This window comes from Daktulosphaira vitifoliae, unplaced genomic scaffold (genome assembly GCF_025091365.1).
Source record: "Daktulosphaira vitifoliae isolate Bord-2020 unplaced genomic scaffold, ASM2509136v1 Scaffold_3, whole genome shotgun sequence".
NCBI classification, from domain to species: Eukaryota; Metazoa; Arthropoda; class Insecta; order Hemiptera; family Phylloxeridae; genus Daktulosphaira; species Daktulosphaira vitifoliae.
In genome coordinates this window covers 38,127,098-38,148,028 of record NW_026099574.1, presented here as the reverse complement: position 1 = coordinate 38,148,028, position 20,931 = coordinate 38,127,098, and the positions used below count along the sequence as shown (strand labels likewise).

Genomic DNA, 20,931 nt, shown 5'->3' with positions numbered 1-20,931 from the left:
TTTGTGGAAAAATTGCTACTTTGAATCGATCCTCTGAACAGGTTAAGGCTCAGGTTTTAAAAAAAACTTAATATTTAATAAAAGGGACATACTTAAGGTTTCTATAAAAAAAAAAATTAGTTTGATTCATTTTGAAAAAGTAATGGCAGTTTTGACATTCAAAAATGATAATAAAAATTAAAAATTTAACAATATTAAAAATTGTATTTTTTTCGAGATTTCTCCAATTTACAGGGAACGAAGGAATATTTTTCCACTTTTAATACAAATGTTTTCAACTACATACGATTTGTAATCTTCTGATGTATCGTTGAAAGAAATCGGTCCAGTGAGAGCTGAGTAAAAGTGTGACTGACGTAAAAAAAAATACATTATAGTAAAATTTATACCTTCTCAGCTTTGCATTGAAGCTAAAATATTATAATTAAAGTTTCAAAAAATGAATTAAAATAATGCATTATTAGGAAATATTAATTAAAAATTATACTCATACTTATGATAATTTTGTAACATGATTATTCATTTATTATAAGAGAATATAACAAAAACTAAAAATTTATATTTTATTTAATACATTCAATTTACACTGAATTACAAACTGATGAAAACAAATTTTTCAAAAATTAAATTACTCTATATCTAATCTATTTTGTATTGGTTCATGAATCCACCTTAAAATTATCGAATTCACATTAGCATATTCTATAAAAAAAAAAAAATAAATATATAATAATAAATTAGGTTAAATGTGATTAAAATCTTTTTTTTAAGACAAATAACAGTTTTACAGTAATGGACATAAAGCATATGTGATAAATTTATGTAAACTATATAAGAACACATTTAAATTTTAGGAATCTTGAACATGAAAAGCTTTTGGTTTGCGAATTTCATTTGTAATAATAATTAACTAGTGTCTACCATTTGAGTTTTTAATAAAAATAAATAAATTTATAATTTTTTCTTAATATAGTAAATACTTTTTATGCGTAAAAAACCATTGTCACAAAAAAAAAAAAATATATATTATTTTATAGAGAATTTTTTTGATTATTTAAGTTTTGTCATAAATTTTGAACGAAAAGTTGATTTTGACAGACTTAAATTTAACTTATTTATGTTTATGAAAACTTTCACATGCTGTGTGGTTTGGAAAACTTTTCTGGCCGTGAAATTTATCATGCATCTCACTATTGGACTGTATTCAAATTATATTATTTTTAAAAATATACTAAAAAAATGTACTTCTTATACATTTAATTTGAATCAATATGCATCTTAATTTTGAACAAAAATTTTGGGCGTAGAAGAAGCTAAGATATATGTCATAATATTGAACAAGTATTCGATTATTGTAACTAACCGCCGTTTTGACTAGTTGTGAAAGAAATATTAATCGCTAAAACGTGAAATAATGTAATAGCTTAACAATTTATAGTCTATAAATATTTTACAAATCCATAGATAATAAAAACATAAATAGGACCGGACATTGGCATGTTATAAATAGTTCACTGTAATAAGAAATACGCTGCGCAACGTTTTACTGCCAGTAGAATTTATAGATTAGAGAATTCAAATAAATAAAAACCTATTTTATTGGGTCTATAATGAATATTACTAAACGCGGTAATTGTACGTAGTAAGCCGGGTTTCTGTCAAAATCAAAATTAGAGCAACAGTTAGTTGAATAATGACAAAAAACTATGTGCTATTTATTTAAACGTTAACCTTTAAAATAAATTATTTCAATCTTTCTTATATATTTTAGTATGAATTTAAAAAAAAAATGAAAAATAAAAAAATTTTTTTTTATTATATTTTGGTCCAAAAGCCGTTATTATTAGAAGTTTAAGAGAATTACGACAAAGTTATAGGGCGCAGACAAAGTGCTAGACACACATATTAAGCGTACTTCGAGAAAGACATAACTGAATACAAGGTGCAGACGTGATACAAAATATAAGTACTTGAGTCAAGTAAGGGAAAGAATTAAGATAGGTAAAGGCGTCAAAAATGACCATACTAAATCTTGACATAAGGTTGCAAGTCAGACAGCGACAACTGAGTACTGAGAATGATGTTTTGGCTATAAATTTTGTCGCGCCAATTGTAGGAGGTTAATAAAAATTAAAATGTACTGGTCTTAAACTAAATGACGGTTAAAACGTTTATAATCACGCAGATACAATTTTATTAATTCGATAAACTTAAAATAGTTGACACTTCGACCCAATACAGTGAGGTCAATACTACTACTACTACTACATGATCATCAGGCAATCAATAGGTCACAATCTTATCTTGCCACACTTAAATACAATAAAGAGTGGTCACAACATTAAATACTATAGTTCAGCCATCCTAACAGTTGGTCGACTTCGAACAACAACAATAAATTAATAGTATCACATAATAAAGTTCGCTTAATAGATAAATAGTTGCGAATTATTTATTAAACAAGTAACACATATTTTCCGCTTTACAGTGTCGAATTTGCGCGTATTGTTTAATAAATACTCAATAACGAAAAATGTTTTCGTTTACTACAGTTAAGTGCTAAGTGTATCAACAGTTCTTTAGGTCAGGTTGCGTGCGACGGCAAAAACGTGCGGCGTTTTTGTCAACAATGACATGTATGATAAGATAATTATTAGTGATAAACCAGGTTGTAGCTCAGATGCTTCACGTAGTTCATCAACAAAACAAGTAAAAGAAATAGAAAAAAATTTATTAAAACTTACACCAAAAAAGTGTATACTACCTACAATAACTGCCAGTGGTGTTAAAAATATCAACAATTTAATTTCTAATTTAACTCGTAAAGAAGCCATTGGTCATGAGCAATAGTTAAAAACTATTGCTAACGGCCATATTAAAATTATTGGTGATGAACACAAGTTGAGACGTACTTAAAAAGTACTTGAAAAAAATAAAATTAAGTATCATAGATATCAATTATAAACAGAAAAAATGTTGTAATCAGCGGATTACACCCTGATATTGAAGTATGTGAAATTAAAAGAACCTTAGCAGATAATAGTCATAATGCAAGTGATGTCACTGACATCTAAATTAGGAAAAAAATAAATCCTAGTGAAAAAAACAATGATATAATTACCATTATTTTTTGTAGACCTTAATCCTTGAGATAACAATAAAGATATATACGACATAAATAGTTTATGTTATCATAAAATAAAAGTAACTCCTCCGAAGAGAAAAAAAGTGTGCCACAGTGAAAAAACTGCCAAGCCTTTGGACATACTCAACAATGCACATACAAGCAGCAAATGTCAAAGTTATTTATAACATACTAAATGGGGATCAAGAATTATTATCCCTAAAGGACATGCACTATTAAAATCAGCTAATTACAACAAAGCTGAGTTTGTTTCTACTAGAAAACCAACTTACTGGCCAAGTGACTCAAATAAAATCCCTGATCTTTTAAACATCTTCGTAATTAAAGGTTACTCTTCTAATTATGTTCAAGCAGAAGAGCTGGTAGACTTGCCGTCTGATCACATTTCTGTGTTATTAACAATGAGTTCGAATGTCATATTAAAAAAGCGGAAAATTTTTCTCACAAATAAATAGACAGACTGGAATATTTTCACAAAAACACTTTCCGTACAGTTGAAAACAGAAAGTAACATAAAAACAGTAGTACATTAATTAACTAATTATATTATCAATGCGGCAAAAAAGCTACTTCAGAAATTTATAAAGACAAATATCGTGATACCAGCTATCCAGCAGAGATAAAAGAACCTATTCGGCAATAACGCAGAGCTAGAAGAAAATTGCACACTACCCGTCATTTAGCAAACAAATCTGAATGGAATCGCTTATGCATAGTGCTTCNTCTGAATGGAATCTCTTATGCATAGTGCTTCGCAAGAAAATCAAAGAAGTTAAAAACGAAACATTTAAGTCATATTTCAGCGGACTAACATTATATTCCAGAACAAAGGAAAAAGGCGCAAGTAATCATGTTGTTGAAACCTGGAAAGGCTCCAGAGTAATCTCTTCATATAGGCCAATATCACTCTTACCCAGTATGGTTAAACTCTTAGAAAAGCTTCTTTTAAAGCTCCATAAACCTTTAATNTATTATTTTTTGTAGACTTTGATCCTTGAGATAACAATAAAGATATATACGACATAAATAGTTTATGTTATCATAAAATAAAAGTAACTCCTCCGAAGAGAAAAAAAGTGTGCCACAGTGAAAAAACTGCCAAGCCTTTGGACATACTCAACAATGCACATACAAGCAGCAAATGTCAAAGTTATTTATAACATACTAAATGGGGATCAAGAATTATTATCCCTAAAGGACATGCACTATTAAAATCAGCTAATTACAACAAAGCTGAGTTTGTTTCTACTAGAAAACCAACTTACTGGCCAAGTGACTCAAATAAAATCCCTGATCTTTTAAACATCTTCGTAATTAAAGGTTACTCTTCTAATTATGTTCAAGCAGAAGAGCTGGTAGACTTGCCGTCTGATCACATTTCTGTGTTATTAACAATGAGTTCGAATGTCATATTAAAAAAGCGGAAAATTTTTCTCACAAATAAATAGACAGACTGGAATATTTTCACAATGGCCCTAGAAAAAACACTTTCCGTACAGTTGAAAACAGAAAGTAACATAAAAACAGTAGTACATTAATTAACTAATTATATTATCAAGCGGCAAAAAAGCTACTTCAGAAATTTGTAAAGACAAATATCGTGATACCAGCTATCCAGCAGAGATAAAAGAACCTATTCGGCAATAACGCAGAGCTAGAAGAAAATTGCACACTACCCGTCATTTAGCAAACAAAACTGAATGGAATCGCTTATGCATAGTGCTTCGTAAGAAAATCAAAGAAGTTAAAAACGAAACATTTAAGTCATATTTCAGCGGACTAACATTATATTCCAGAACAAAGGAAAAAGGCGCAAGTAATCATGTTGTTGAAACCTGGAAAGGCTCCAGAGTAATCTCTTCATATAGGCCAATATCACTCTTACCCAGTATGGCTAAACTCTTAGAAAAGCTTCTTTTAAAGCTCCATAAACCTTTAATAGAAGAATAAAAACTTATACCCGATCATAAATTCGGTTTTAGAAACAAACATTCATTTATAGACCAAATTCATTCGTTTCCAAATTCGTTTGAAGAAAAAAAATATTGCTGTGCAGTATCACTTAACACAGCCCAGGCTTTTGATAAATTATGGCATAAAAGCCTGCTTAAATTTGCGTAAACAATTACCAAACTCGTGGTGTACTATTTCAGTCCTATTTGACTGAAAGACAGTTCCGCGTCTTACATGACAAAGCTTTAACTAATTGGAAAAATATAGCAGCCGGAGTTCCACAAGGTAGTGTATTGAACCTTATATTGTATCTACTTCACACGGCTGACATTCTGACCAACAAAAATTCAACAACTGCTATGCTTGCAGATGATACTGCAATATTAAGAACTAACAAAGATCAACAGGTTCTTGGTTCATGGTTGAAACGTTGGAAGATGAGAGTTAACAATGAAAAGTCAGTGCACGTAAATTTTACGTTAAGTGAAACATGTAACATTCCAATATTTCTAGAGCAACAAATAATCCCACAGAGAGATTCGGCTGGGAATGCACCTTGACTGACGACTCAACTGGAAACATCATGTAGGCCAGAAAAGACTGCAGGTAAAGGATAAAATGCGCGGACGCTAATGGTTAGTTGGCAAACATTTTGAGTTATCACTAGAGAACAAACGTCTGTTGTACATAGCGATCGTAAAACCTGTTTGGACTTATGGAATTCATTTGTGGGGTTGTGCTAGTAAGTCCAACATAGATATTATACAACGTTTTCAAAATTTAGCGATTCGTACAATCGTTGCAGCTTTCAGATTCGATATAAATTATGTAATTCATCGAGATATGGTGTTGGAATACCATGAAAATATAGCGGCAATTCAACTATTGGACAATTCCAATGACCTAAGACGTTTAAAACACGTCAAGCCATATGACTTGGTCTAGATTTATAAATATTTATTTTACAATTTAAATATTATTTATTTTTATTAGACTAAGTTAGGGACCACTTCACAGGAAGTGTAAATCCCAATCATATTTTATTAGTATACATTAATATATATATATAAATTAGTAAAATGTATATTTATTAATTGTATATTTATAATTTTGATAACCATTTAATTGATTAAGATTTATGAAGATTGATCGTCTCAATAAAAATTACCGTAGGGTAGTTAAAAAAAAATATATATATATATATATTAAATTAAACATTACTTGATTATTATTTTAAGATAAAAATATAGATTAGTCAAATTATTGCAATTAGTACAATCGTCGCGGCTTACAGATTTGATATAAATGATATAATTCATCATAAACTATAATTATTATATTATCAATACTTATTAACAATATAATAAAAATAGTATGTATTATTAAGAGTAAAATTAATAAATTTTATACAGAGATTTTTTTATCATAACCCACTCAATTACTTACAGAATAAATATAATTTAAACATTTTTTTTTACACATTTATCTTATATTATTAACTATATAATACTTTTTAAGTTCATCCCTTGATGGTAAAGATGTCAAAATTGTTTTTTTAAATGGGAACACATATTTTGAATTTAATAAAATCTTTGAGATTTTAATTTGTTGGTAAATGGCATATGAATTTTTAGTATAACTTTATTTGTTTATTAGATATAAGTATTTAAAGTTTCAAATGTTTGAGTTAATATACATGTATAATATATAAGGGTTTACAAATACAGGTAGCTAATTGTTTTTTTATGATGTTGCAATCACAATCACTGGCTGTGAGTGTTTATTGTTAATTATTACTATCAATAGATATACTTTCTGTTTTACCAATTAGTGTATTTATAAACTCACAACAATGTGCCTTACTACCATTGATAATAACAATGCTGTGTACCTGCTAATATCGATCTCATAAAAATCCAATTAGCTACCCGTATTTGTAAATCCTCATTTGTAAAAAAAAGTAGTTGGGGTGCGCAAAAAAATTTAAAAAAAAGTAGAGGAGCTACGTCCTCCTGCGCACCCCCCCCAATTCGAGCACTGGTTATGAGTTTATAAATACACTAACTGACAATACAGAAAGTATATCTATTGATAATCATAATTGATAATAAACAATCTGTGACTGAGACAGCAATGTCATAAAAATCCAATTAGCTACCTGTATTTACAATCCCATGTGTATTATACATGTATATTAACTCAAACATTTGAAACTTTAAATACTTATATCTAATAAACAAATAAAGTTTTTGTAAAAATTCAAATGCCATTTACTATTAAATTAAAAACTCAAACATTTTATTAAATTAAAAATATGTGTTTCTATTTAAAAAAACAAAGTTGACGCTCTAACCAGGCATAAGGGATGAACTTAAAAAGTAAATTATAGTTAATAATTCAAGAATAATTTGTAACTAAAGATAATCAAAAAAAAAATGTTTGAATTATTGTTATTCTGTAAGTTATTGAGTGGGTTATGATAATAAAACCACCTTGTACATGATCACTAAAATTCACCACAAAAATAGCTTAACCTGATTTTTTAGTTTAGTTACAATCAATGGGACCGACTTTTAGTCATTAAATCCCCACCCATGTAAAAAATAGTTCTGGAGCCCCTGTTTGTGTACAGTTGCATATTTAAGGGAGAGCGTTAGGAGCAATCATCACCTTAAATATGCGCTATCAATATATTTTTTTTTAAATATTATTTTATTTTACAAAATATGGCTAAAAAGAACCTTATTTGTTTATGAATTTGACTTTTAGCAAAAAAAATTTTCTGTTTCCCAAAGTAAAAAAAAATTAAGTCGCCCCAGCTAAAATGAATTTTAAATATGTACTGGTTATGTTTATTAAATTATTGTAATAACAATCGTGTTTAAATTGTAATTTTTTGAGTGGGTGTATATTAATAGTCCGGATAGATTCATAAAATTACTATTAATTTAGACAACGTATCTCTTACCATCTATTGTAAGTCCTTTATCTGGATTTGATATTGCGTAAATTTGGACGAAATCTTCACATTTTTCAGGAGTAATACCCTCGCCAATATTAGGTAAGAATTTTTTTATGTAATTATACAATATATCGGCATTCATGTGGCCACCTGGAAAATACTGTACACTTTGTGCATTGACAGTATAAGCGTCATTTATACTGACTTCGCTGTTGTTGTATTCTACAATATTTGTTGGAACTAAAAATAATTTTAAGCTTTAAATTTCAATTTTGAATAATTATTTTTAGATAACACTTAATTTTAATAAAAAATGATTTAATTTGGGTAAGATTTGACTCAATTTCTCAGAAACTATTGAAAATTTTTAATTTTCATAAAGAGAAAATTATTTAGTTTAAAACTTACAATAATATACAGTAAAGTAAGATTTTTCATCTCATTAATGATAAAAAAAACAACTTTAATTTTTGTAAATAGGAACACCTACTTTTAACATTATAATGTGATAAANGGCCACCTGGAAATAACTGTAGACTTTGTGTATTGACAGTATAAGCGTCATTTATACTGACTTCGCTGTTGTTGTATTCTACAATATTTGTTGGAACTAAAAATTATTTTAAGCTTTAAATTTCAATTTTGAATAATTATTTTTAGATAACACTAAATTTTAATAAAAAATGATTTAATTTGGGTAAGATTTGACTCAATTTCTCAGAAACTATTGAAAATTTTTAATTTTCGTAAAGAGAAAATTATTTAGTTTAAAACTTACAATAATATACAGTAAAGTAAGTTTTTTCATCTCATTAATGATAAAAAAAACAACTTTAATTTTTGTAAATAGGAACACCTACTTTTAACATTATAATGTGATAAAAAAAAGGAATTACTAACAAATATGGTCTTATAATTATTTTTTTATTCGGTCAATTGTTCATCTGTTGCCAAAAGTACCACAAATTGAAAGAGAATATCACTCATCGCGGAGAGAGTAATTATTATTAATATATATTTTAATAAGTGTCACAGTCCTATTGTGATTTAAAAAGACTCTGGTTCAGCCTGACAACAAATGTTTTTTTCCATAGGCACCAAAAAAATTACATATATTTTGCTTATGACATTTAGCTTCGATGCGAAGCTGAGAAGGTATTAATTTTACCATGATGTGTTTTTTTTTATGTCTGTTGCCACTTTTTCTCAGCTCTCACTGCACCGATTTCTTTCAACAATACGTCAAAAGATCACAAATCGTATCTAGTGGAAGACATTACTCTTAAAAATTGAAAAATTTTTCCTCGTTCCCCGCAAATGGGGGAAATATCCGAAAAAATTACAAATTTAAAAATCGCTAATTTTGTCATTATTTTCACATTTTTTTCTCAAAATTTCCATAACTTTTTCAAAAATAAACAAATTAACATAATTTTTTTTATATTGAAACATTAGATATTTCTCTTTCATTTGATATAATTTTTTTGAAAATCTAACACTTAACCTGCTCATTGGGAGGGATTTAAAATAGCAATTTTTTTATAAAAACTAACTTTTTCAACTTAACTTTTGAAAATGTTCCGGAAATTAATTTTGAAAAAAAAAATTTGACCTCTGGACTTGTCTTCGTGGTGAAAATGGCTATTATAAAATTTCCTGATTGCATATTAAACTTAAAAATTTCATTTTTCCCTATTTAATAATGTCAATTTCAAACTTGCAAGTTGAACTATAAGTTAAGGTAATAAATTCATTTTTTTTTATTAAAAATTTCACTTAAAAGGACAAAAAAAAGTAGTTTCAAAATGATTACTTTTAACTTATTAAAAATCAAAATAAATAATAATTTAAAAACAATTAATTTTAAAAATTATATAATTTATAATTAAACGAATTACTAATCTGGGTATAATTAAGGAAATAGAAGTTAATGTTGCTTTTGTAATTATCCATCAATTTTAGCTCCGATGCGAAGCTGAGAAGGTATTGGTTTTACTAAGATGTGTTTATTTTTATTTTTTTTTTTTTGTGTCTGTTACCACTTTTTCTCAGCTCTCACCTAACCGATTTCTTTCAATGATACGTCAAAAGATCACAAATTGTATCTAGTCGAAGACATTACCTTCAAAAATAGAAAAAAATTCCCTCGTTCCCCGTAAATGGGGAAAACCTCCAAAAAAATTACGAATTTAAAAATCGCTAATTTTCGAAAATTTTTCAATTTTTTTTACTTAAAAGTTAATAATGAACTAGCAGATCATGTAGCTTTTGGAATAATCCACCAATTTTTTAAAATTAAACACTATCTACAGATTTGCATCGAAGCGTTTCTTATGATAGTGATTTTAATCACTGTCAGATTAAATCTATACTGGACTTAACTATGCAACGTCCCCACAATGCCGCGACCCCACTGTGCAGGGTTTTTTTTACTCTTAAAACTAACTTTTTAAATTTGTTTTTGTTTAATACAAAATATTATTGATACATCACTATTATCGTTTTCATTTTAAATATTTGTAATAATAATTTTAAATTTGACTCAAAATAATCAAACATAAAGTCTAAAAACAAACTGTAGACTCAATTTGTTGTCAATATTACAAATACTCAATGGAGTTTAAATGTTTGTATCATATTCTTGACTTTAGTAGATTTTACTTTGTCCACCGAGCACCAAATGTGATTATAGGTAGAATTTCAAGAGATACAAAAGTATCTCTTGAATACCATAATATAATACTATAATATAATTATAGGTATAGGTGTTTGTGTATGTGTGTCAGAGCGTAGAAATAGATTAAAAATGAAATTAATTGAAATGTGTAGCTGAAATCACTAAAATTGATTTAAATCCAAATACAATATTCCAGGGAATTAATTTCAATTGATTTTAAATAATTTTTTATATATTTAATCTGTAAAACCATTTTTTTTTTTGTAAATTTATTATTGATACTATTTCACTTTGAGCTATCGTGTATATAAAAAATCGGATGAAGTTAGCCTCATCTCAAAATTCTTTTTTCAAACTAATATCAGACCAGATATTTTTCCAAAAACCTACTTAGAAATTCCATATGATTCTAATATGTTGCCTTAGATTTAGATTTACCAATTCATTTAAAACTGTATATTTACTCTATTATGGATACGCTCTTTAATATCGACTATAAATTGTATAAATATACAGGTAATTTTTTTATCATAACCCAATTAATTGAAAAAAAAACCCAGCACAGGGGAGTCGCAGCACAGTGGTGTCGTGGTATAGTTAGATTAAGTATAATGATATCTGACAGTGATTAAAATCACTATCAAAAATAAACGCTTCGATGCAAATCTTTAGATAGTGTTTAATTTTAAAAAATTTGGTGTTTTATTCCAAAAGCTACTTGATCTGCTNATGGTGTTTTATTCCAAAAGCTACATGATCTGCTGGTTCCTTATTAAAATCTTGATTAAGATGAAGTATGTCGAATGAAAAAGGATTTATTGAAAAATATTATTTCTCATAAAAAAATTGTGTGGATCCATATACTTTTCAATAAGTTATAGCATTATAAAGTTAAAAATGTAAAAAATAAAACCAAGAATTTTCACACAAAAATAGCGTTCGGTAGCCATTTCCGCCATGATGACAAGTCCAGAGGTCAAATTTTTTTTTTCAAATTAAAGTATATTATATTAGCTTTAATATAAGATATATATAAAAGTGTCAGACCTTCCGGAACATTTTCAAAAATTAAGTTGAAAAAGTAAATTTTTTGTGAAAAAGTTGTCATTTTAAATCCCCCTTTGTGGGCAGGTTAAGGGTTAAATTTACAAAAAAAATATACCAAATGATAAGTAAAGACATCAAGCATCTATATAAAAAAAAATTATATTGATATGTTTATTTTTGAAAAAGTTAGAGCTGTTTTTAGTAAAAAAAATTGAAAAATTTTCGAAAATTAGCGATTTTTGAATTTGTAATTTTTTTGGAGGTTTCCCCTAATTACGGGGAACGGGGGAATTTTTTTCAATTTTTGAAGGTAATGTCTTCGACTAGATACGATTTGTGATCTTTTGACGTATCGTTGAAAGAAATCCGTTCGGTGAGAGCTGAGAAAAAGTGGTAACAGACACAAAAAAAAAAAAAAAACACATCATAGTAAAATAAATACCTTCTCTAGCATGACTGTTTAATGACAACTGTATTTTTTAGAAATATCTTCTATCGGGACTGAGGGTTAATTTTTAAAATATTGGCGTATAAGCTTTTAATAGATGTTTTGTGATTTTTAACGTGTCGTTGAGCAAAATCGTTCCAATAGGAGTAGGTGTAATGGCGTATCGGGCAGAAAAAGAAACACGTCAAAGTAAAACCAATAGTTTCTCAGCTGCTCATTGAAACTAAAATTCTTTTAGGGTAGTCCAAAATTGTAAAAATTATGTTAAGAAAAAAGTAATGCAAAATATTTGATAAATCAGAAGTTCTTAAGGATGTGAAATATCCTTAAGAACTAAATTATCACCAAATCAAATTTTTTTTACATGAATAATTTTTATTATAACTCTAAAATATTTGGAAATATCAAAACCCATGGCAGTAGTAAAACGTTTAAACATTTATTTTATGAGAAAAATAATAAATAAAAAAATTACCTGCAAATGCAATTGTTATATAAATAACGAAGAGTAATAAAACAATTTTATTTTTAAACATATTTGAAGCTTATAAAAATTCTTTTAATGGAAGTTATAATATTTTTGAAAAAAATTGTATGGATTTATTTAATTATAAAGAATTTAAAGTACTTAATGAAGTCAATATAAAGCTTGTTTTATAGGAAAGTGAGTTTAATTTAAACGGTTCAGATGTTTTATTTTGGTTACTGATGACACTATTGACGACAACTGTAATAATTAATTCAATAATTTTTTAGTAAATAGAGTCGTAATCAGTATTAATAACTATAATTTTATACGTCATTAATTCAGCACTGTAAATTCAAGAAAAATTAATCATGCTGAAACTACATGATCATCTTATTAAAATAATTGTAATTTCTTTTAAAAATATTACATAATGAATTTAAATATAAGATTCTTAGAATTATGACATTTGAAAATAATAAGATTTAATTATAATAATAATAAATTAGATAGTCTATCATATCAACTTTCAATAAAATTAATTGCTGCCATTTATTGTATAAATTATAAAAAACTTAGAAGTGTCCTGTTACAGTGCTACACACAAAATAACCAAACAATTACCTTATTGTATTGGTCAATTAAATACGGTCAGATAGGTTTTTGACTAGGTTAACTTTCCCGAATTTTGTTTATTTTCAATTCCATAGCTTGTAAACCTCAAAAAGAAGGGCACGTGTTAATAATAAGTGATGAGCATGAAAAATTATTCATGATTGGTAAATTCATAATATACAGGTGATTTTTTTATCATAACCCACTCAATTATTTACAGAATAAATATATTTATACATTTATTCTTTTTGGTTATCTATAGTTACACATTATTCTTGAATTATTAACTATGTAATATTTTTTAAATTCATCCCTTATGCCTAGTAAGGGCGCCAACTTTGTTTTTTTAAATGGAAACACATATTTTTAATTCAATAAAATGTTTGAGTTTTTAATTTAATGGTAAATGGCATTTGAATTTTTAGTATAACTTTATTTAATTATTTGATATAAACACTTAAAGTTTCAAATGTTTGAGTTAATATACAGGTATAATTCACAAAGGATTACAAATATAGGTAGCTAATTGGTTTTTTATGACATTGCTGTCACAGTCACGGATTGTTTATTATCAANTTTTTTTATGACATTGATGTCACAGTCACGGATTGTTTATTATCAATTATGACTATCAATAGATATACTTTTTATATAGTCAGTTAGTGTATTTATGAACTCACAATAATGTGTCTTACCACTGATAATAACAATGCTGTGTACCTCCGAATATTGATATTGATAATCCAATTAGCTACTTGTATTTGTAAACCCTTGTGTATTATACATGTATATTAACTCAAAAATTTAAAATTTTAAGTGTTTATATCCAATAAACAAATAAAGTTATACTAAAAATTCAAATGCTATTTATTAATAAATTAAAATCTCAAAGATTTTATTAAATTAAAAACATGTGTTTCTATTTAAAAAAACAATGTTGACCCCCTTACAAGGCATAAGGGATGAACTTAAAAAGTATAACATAGTTAATTATTTAAGAATAATGTGTAACTAAAGATAATCAAAAAAAAAAATGTTTAAATATAATTATTCTGTAAGTGAGTGGGTAATGATAAAAAAATCACCCTGTATAACAAAATAAATATACAATTAAACGAAACCAAAAAAACTTATCAATATTTTTTTTATTTTAACCAACCATAATGAAGGTCTAATTAATCGAACTTTATTTAAGAACAATTCCATAAGAACTTTTTATGATTTGACACGACTTACGACGCAATAATGTAGTCGACACCGATTTTGAGGGTACAGACCCGTGGGCTGTTTATTAATGAGCAACAACAGGTTATTTTAACAAAAAAGTAAAACAAATCAAGAAGATGAACACAATAATAAAAATTTTACGCATAATACACGGCACTTTCGCTTGTGTCGACGACGCGATTTCCGGCATGATCCTCTGGCGTCAAAAGGTTAGATGGCGACGGTACGCGGGTGCGGTTCGGTTGGTCGACGTTGTCACTTTCACAACGGTAAGAAGACTCAGCGTATCATTTTTGGCGGGTCGTCGTCGGCCGTGTGGCACTTGTTGTACTTTGCACCGTAGCGAATGACACGCGGTGTTGGTCAATCTAATACTCATAAAATAGGTCGACAGTTGATAAAGGTGGCACAAGTCGCGGGGCATCGTGTATAACGAAGCGACGCGGGCCGTGTCAGATTATGATACTCATCACTGTTAAATATCAATTTATAATTATAAATTGGTTTTTGACATGCATCCAATGAGAAATGCCGCTTACAAACCTTTGAATTAAATTTATGATAAATTGTATAAATACGAGAAAGTGATTTGGTTATAACCACCCATTAAAAATTGTCTAATGTTCATATTATTTTTCAAGAATTTTATTATATTTGTTAAATTATAATATGATAATTTTATTCTAAAATGTATTAAAATATTATTAATCTATCTTGATATGATACCCAAGGGCGAGATTCCCAACACATATGTTTAATACAGCAAAACATTAATTTTTACTAAATTTTTCCCAATCCTTCAATTTTTGATAAATAATTAATAGAAAAATTGTTATGGACAATTTTATCTTTCTCTTAAGATATTCAATTTTTAATTACTATATGTTTACTTTTTATTGCGAATTTTTCTTAGATAAGCGCTATTCGCCCAATGTTTTCTATGTGTACAGCAAGATTGATTTTGTGTAAGGCATTCATTTTTTCAGAAATCATCATAAATTTTTTATGATAGTGATTTTAATCACTGTTAGATATCACCTATACTGGACCCAACTATGCCACGACCCCACTGTGCTGGGATTTTTTTTAATTAATTTATATTTCTAAACACAATTAATATTAATTAATGAGCATTTTACGAATCAGACTCTATATATCAAGTAGTATTTTTATCTAACTTCAAGTTTTTATGGCGAATAATTTATCTAAGAGATTTTATGAATGCTTGAAGTTATTAAATAGTCCCACCTATCTCTATTATAAAAACGGTTACTAAAAAATAGTTATAGAATTATTATCTTTTAGTAATTTATTACTCAAATTAGAAAAATTTACATGATAAATATTTGATTACAGATATTCGATTAAAAAATTAAAATATAAATGATCTAATAATTACTACACTTGTTTTAAACTATTTTTGTTGACTAAAAAATACAATGAAGCTTAAATAAATTAATGTCTTAATATTTGATATAGTCAAAATAATAAAAAAATTTTACTGAAATAAATTTAATCTAAATGTGTTCAATTTAAAAATAAGAAATCACNTTATTATATGTTCAATTTAAAAATAAGAAATCACACTTTACAAAATATCTTATTAGCATTGAAGCTATCACTCGATGTTCTTATTTATTAATTTATCATTTTTACTATTTTTTTTATTGTTTTGTCGTCTTATACTTAATTATAAATTGATAATAGCTCTATAATTGTTACTATCTTTAATTTAAGTATTGAACAAATTTATGTTAGTTTTAGTTGTAACAATGAAAATTGTATAGTTGGTGGTGTATATTTTTCTCCTGACTCTCCTATTCAGTCCTATGATACTTATTCTAGCACAATTGAAAATCTAGTATGTTGTTATAGCACCCATAGTTTTATTCTATGTGGTGACTTTAACTTACCTAATATTATTTGGTCTAATTATAATTTAGATATTTTGTATTCAATAGCTACTTAAAACGGAACTCATCCTATTCCTGAGACTTTTGCTTTCTTAAACTTTTATCAAGTTAATAATGTTTTTAACGTTTACAATTCAATGTTAGATCTTATATTTACAAATAAGAATCTCTTTAAAGTTAATATGGTGCACGATACAATTGTTCCTGAAGATCGATATCATCCAGCATTAGCTATTGATTACCCAACAATTAAGAAAGACCCGTTCTTTCATGCCGTTGAATCATATTTTAATTTTACGAAAGCAGATTATACACGTATTTCAGATTTTTTCCTATCTTATAATTGGTTGTATACTTTTACTCAACTTGACGTTAAGTCAGCAACATCAAATTTGTATGATACATTACACTTCTCTATTCTTCACTGGGTTCCACGTGTTAATTATAATAAATCTAATTTTCCTAGATGGTTTTCTAAGGATTTGATTGATACAGTGTTTCAAAAAAGAAAAGCCCACGCCATTTTTAAGGCAACAAGTAATCCATTCGATTATAAAAAGTTTTCTCTACTACGTGCAAAATACAAATGTTTATCGAAAAATTGTTACAAAAAATTTATTGAATAGACTGAATCTAATTTTTGTATTAATCCAAAAAATTTTTGGAACTTTGTTAGAAAGAGTAAATCTCAACAGTCAATTCCTAAAACAATTAATTTGAATGGGTTTACTAATAGTATAGAAGTTTCTAATCTATTTTCTAAACATTTCTCTTCGATATATGCTCAGCCCAGTGATATTGATAATACGTTGGTTTCTCCGCATTTATATCATGATCTTCCAAGCAATTGTTTTTTTAATGTTAGTGATGTCGAATTAGAACTAAAAAAATTGTGCGGTAACAAATCAGTAAGACCAGATGGTGTCTCTGGTGAATTTCCGTAATGTTACGTTCGTCTTTATCGTTTCTATTATGGCTTATTTTTCGTAAATCACTAGATGATGGTATCTACCCAGATTTAATTAAGCTCGGCCCCGTAACACCAGTACTTAAGTCTGGAGATAGTTCTAACGTTAGTAACAATAGACCAATCTCATTATCTAGCCATATAGTCAAACTTTTTGATTTATTAGTATTGTATTCTATTAAACCAATTATTAATTTGGTTTTAATCGATGAGCAATACGGATTTCGNCGGTTTTAATCGATGAGCTATACGGATTTCGTCCTGGTCGCTTAACAACGACAAAAAGTCTAGTTTTTACTAATTATATATTTGAGACTTTTATGAATCGCTCACAAGTAGATGTAATTTACACAGACTTTACCAAGGCTTTTGATCGCGTTGATCATAAGTTATTAATGAGAGTGCTAATAGATTCAGGTTTTGGTGAACCATTATTGTCGTAGTTTGAATCTTATCTAATAGATCGTAAGCAATTTGTTAAGGTACTTGGTATAAAATCAGACATTTTTGATGTACTATCTGGTGTTCCATAAGACGGACATCTTTCTCCCTTGTTATTTACATTATTTATCAATGATATTGAAAGTTCACTTTTTAACTGCCGTTTCCTTCTCTTTGCTGATGACCTCAAAATATTTTTAAAAAGTAATTCGTTTAGGGACTGCTTATTATTACAGGACGATCTTAATTCTCTGGTAAATTGGGCTAAAAATCGTGGGTTGGAGCTGAATATTTCAAAATGTCATTCAATGTCGTTTTATAGAACTCGTGATCATATTAACTACTTGTATAGGGTTAATGATAATATATTGTTATCTATGTGCAATATAATTACTGATTTGGGTATTGTTTTCGATCGTTAATTAAATTTTCATGCTCACCTACACAAAATGTGTTGCAAAGCTTTTAAGGCTTAGGTTTTATTAGACGAATTTGTAATGATTTTAAATTAGTATCTTCTTTAAAGACTTTGTATTGTTCTTTTGTTAGATCAATTTTAGAATATGGTTTGATTGTTTGGGATCCAGTTACTGCATGTGATATAAAGCAAGTTGAACGAGTGGAACATAAATTTTTAAACTTTGCGACATATAAATTAAAAATTGATCACCCGCCACATGACTATACACCAATAATGCATCAACTCGATTTGTTTACGTTAGCAGACAGGAGACTTGAAGCTAATTTAACTTTTCGCAGGCGTCTTATTGATGGTCATATAGACTCTCCTGAACTATTATAGCTAATCAAATTTAAAGTTCCACCATTTCACGCTCGTCATTTAATTCTTTTTTCTGTACCTAAATGTAATACCAACTACCTAAAAAACCAGCCATCTTATAGAATGATGAGTATTGCTAATAAGGACCAATCATCTTTATTATATTATTAATTGTTGTATGTTTGTATTTTATATTATTATTGTATANTTTGATTAATAAACCCATTAGTAATGGGTTTGTCAATCTAAAATTATTATTAAATTAAATTATTTAAATAAATATATAGATTTTAATTTTAAAACCAGAAAAATTCAAAATTATAACCCAGTCATTATTTTCATAAAATAACTTTTATACTTTATCATTTTCTACAAAAGTACTTCAGCCAAATTGTAATTATTTTGAAGTTCTGAAAGTTTTTCAAAATATTTGAAATATTTTATTCAGACGATTTTTTCTTGGCTATGGTTTATAAAGTTTTCTGTTTCACTATTTTCTATATGACTTTCTAGTAAATTATTTTTGTAACCTGTGTTAACATTGGGTTATTTGAGTTTTGCATTGAATAATTATTCAACACTACTAGTCAATATCTTATTTTTTCGAATGAATGTAAATCTTTATAAGTACTTATAAATATTAATACTTAGTTTTTTACAAGCATCACGTTACTGATCATGTTTTAGAAGCTACTTTATAAAGTTAAGTTGCACGTCTAAATATTTATTTGTTTTCTACAAGGACTGTTTAAGGAAACTTCTACTAAACCCCATCGAGTTTTTACAACCTGTACAAACTCGATTACCATTAGCTTATTTTATGTACTATAAAATGAAAAAAAAATTTTGTCCCGACACCTTATCTTCTATGTGCAAATGACTGTCGAAATTAAAAAAAAAATGTAATGTTTGCGATAAAAATCACCTTCTATAGGAAAGTTTTTTGTACTAAAAACCCCCATAACTTTTTCAAATGTTAACTAATCAAAATAGCATTTCTTTATATTGAAACCTTAGGTAATTTCCTTTCATTTGATATCATTTTAGCTTCAATGCGAAGCTGAGAAGGTATTGGTTTTACTAAGATGTGTTAATTTTTTTTTTTGTGTCTGTCACTACTTTTTCTCAGCTTTTACTGGACCGATTTCTTTCAATGATACGTCAAAAGATCACAAATCGTATCTAGTCGAAGACATTACCCTCAAAAATTGAAAATATTTCCCTCGTTCTCCGTAAATGGGGGAAACCTCCAAAAATATTACAAATTTAAAAATCGCTAATTTTCGAAATTTTTTATATAGATGTACGATATCATTATCTTTCATTTGCTATATTTTTTTCATAAATTTAACCCTTAACCTGCCCACAAGGGGGGATTTAAAATGACAACTTTTTCACAAAAAATTAACTTTTTCAACTTAACTTTTGAAAATGTTCCGGAAGGTCTGACACTTTTATATATATATATATATTAAATTAAAGCTAATGTAATGTTCTTTATTATGCAAAAAAAAAATTTCGGACTTTATTTTATCTTCACGGTGAAAATGGCTACCATTAGCTTATTTTATGTACTATAAAATTTAAAAAAAAATTTGTCCCGACGACTTATCTTCTATGCGCAAATGGCTACCGTATTTAAAAATATGCTATTTTTGTATTAAAATTTTGGGTTTTGTATTTTATTTTATTTTAAAATATCTTATTAGGGGAATACACTGACTTTCATGAATATTATATAATTTAATTGACATAGAATAAAGTTCATAAGACATAAGANTATATTATAATTGACATAGAATAAAGTTCATAAGACATAAGAAATTAAACTTATTTTAATTTTTTTGCTTTTTTAAAGTCGGAAAAGTAACTTGTAAATTTGAATTAGTTAAATAGCTAATTTTATCGTGCAACGAAAGCGACGAACAGTTGCCGCCGAAACGGTAATGCTTGTATCTTTTATGCTTACGGTACGAGGTTATATTTCGTCTATGGCAATTATTACTTTGTATTTTTTTTTGAGTTAGAATAAAATTTTCAAATCATTTGATATTTATCTCATAGACTCCCCTCGCGCGAAGAAATTTATATTCATGTTAATATTATTTTACTATGTGGTTCTTTTTGTGGCTACGATTTATTTTACCAACCCTCACTAGACATACTTTTTTCAAGGATACGTCAAATGATTATATTTCGTATTTAGTTTAAGTTATTACTCTTAAAAATCGAAAAAATATTCCTTATTCAAATAAAAAGTAGCATAACCAACTTTTTCCATTCACACAA

At 27.5% G+C, this 20,931-nt stretch overlaps 2 protein-coding genes across 4 annotated transcripts in view; one reads left to right on the top strand and one right to left on the bottom strand.

Moving 5' to 3' along the window:
* The window catches only part of LOC126901549 (craniofacial development protein 2-like), a 265,790-nt gene that overhangs the window by 50,553 nt on the left and 194,306 nt on the right, over positions 1–20,931 (top strand). The gene's annotated exons all lie outside the window — the stretch shown is intronic.
* On the bottom strand, positions 494–12,889 carry LOC126901563 (uncharacterized). Of its 3 annotated transcripts, none has more exons than XM_050678110.1 (4): positions 12,708–12,884; positions 8,581–8,670; positions 8,067–8,210; positions 494–702 (listed from the first exon to the last, which is right to left on the bottom strand). In XM_050678110.1, the coding sequence occupies exons 1-4, from the start codon at positions 12,766–12,768 to the stop codon at positions 629–631; spliced, it is 369 nt and encodes a 122-aa protein (XP_050534067.1). In that variant the 5' UTR covers positions 12,769–12,884; the 3' UTR covers positions 494–628. The 3 variants fall into 3 exon arrangements, with proteins under 3 accessions (XP_050534067.1, XP_050534068.1, XP_050534069.1); XM_050678112.1 differs by lacking the exon at positions 494–702 and adding an exon at positions 1,176–1,198 and having other exon boundaries at positions 12,708–12,887; XM_050678111.1 differs by lacking the exon at positions 8,581–8,670 and having other exon boundaries at positions 8,067–8,300; positions 12,708–12,889.

Bases quoted from the DNA above. Each gene is read 5' to 3' on its own strand.
- LOC126901563 (XM_050678111.1), bottom strand. From the start codon at position 12,768: ATGTTTAAAAATAAAATTGTTTTATTACTCTTCGTTATTTATATAACA. The intron at 8,301-12,707 runs GTAATTTTTTTA...AATTATTTTTAG, and splicing joins TATAACAATTGCATTTGCAG to TTCCAACAAATATTGTAGAA. The intron at 703-8,066 runs GTAAGAGATACG...TTTTTTTTATAG, and splicing joins TAAAGGACTTACAATAGATG to AATATGCTAATGTGAATTCG.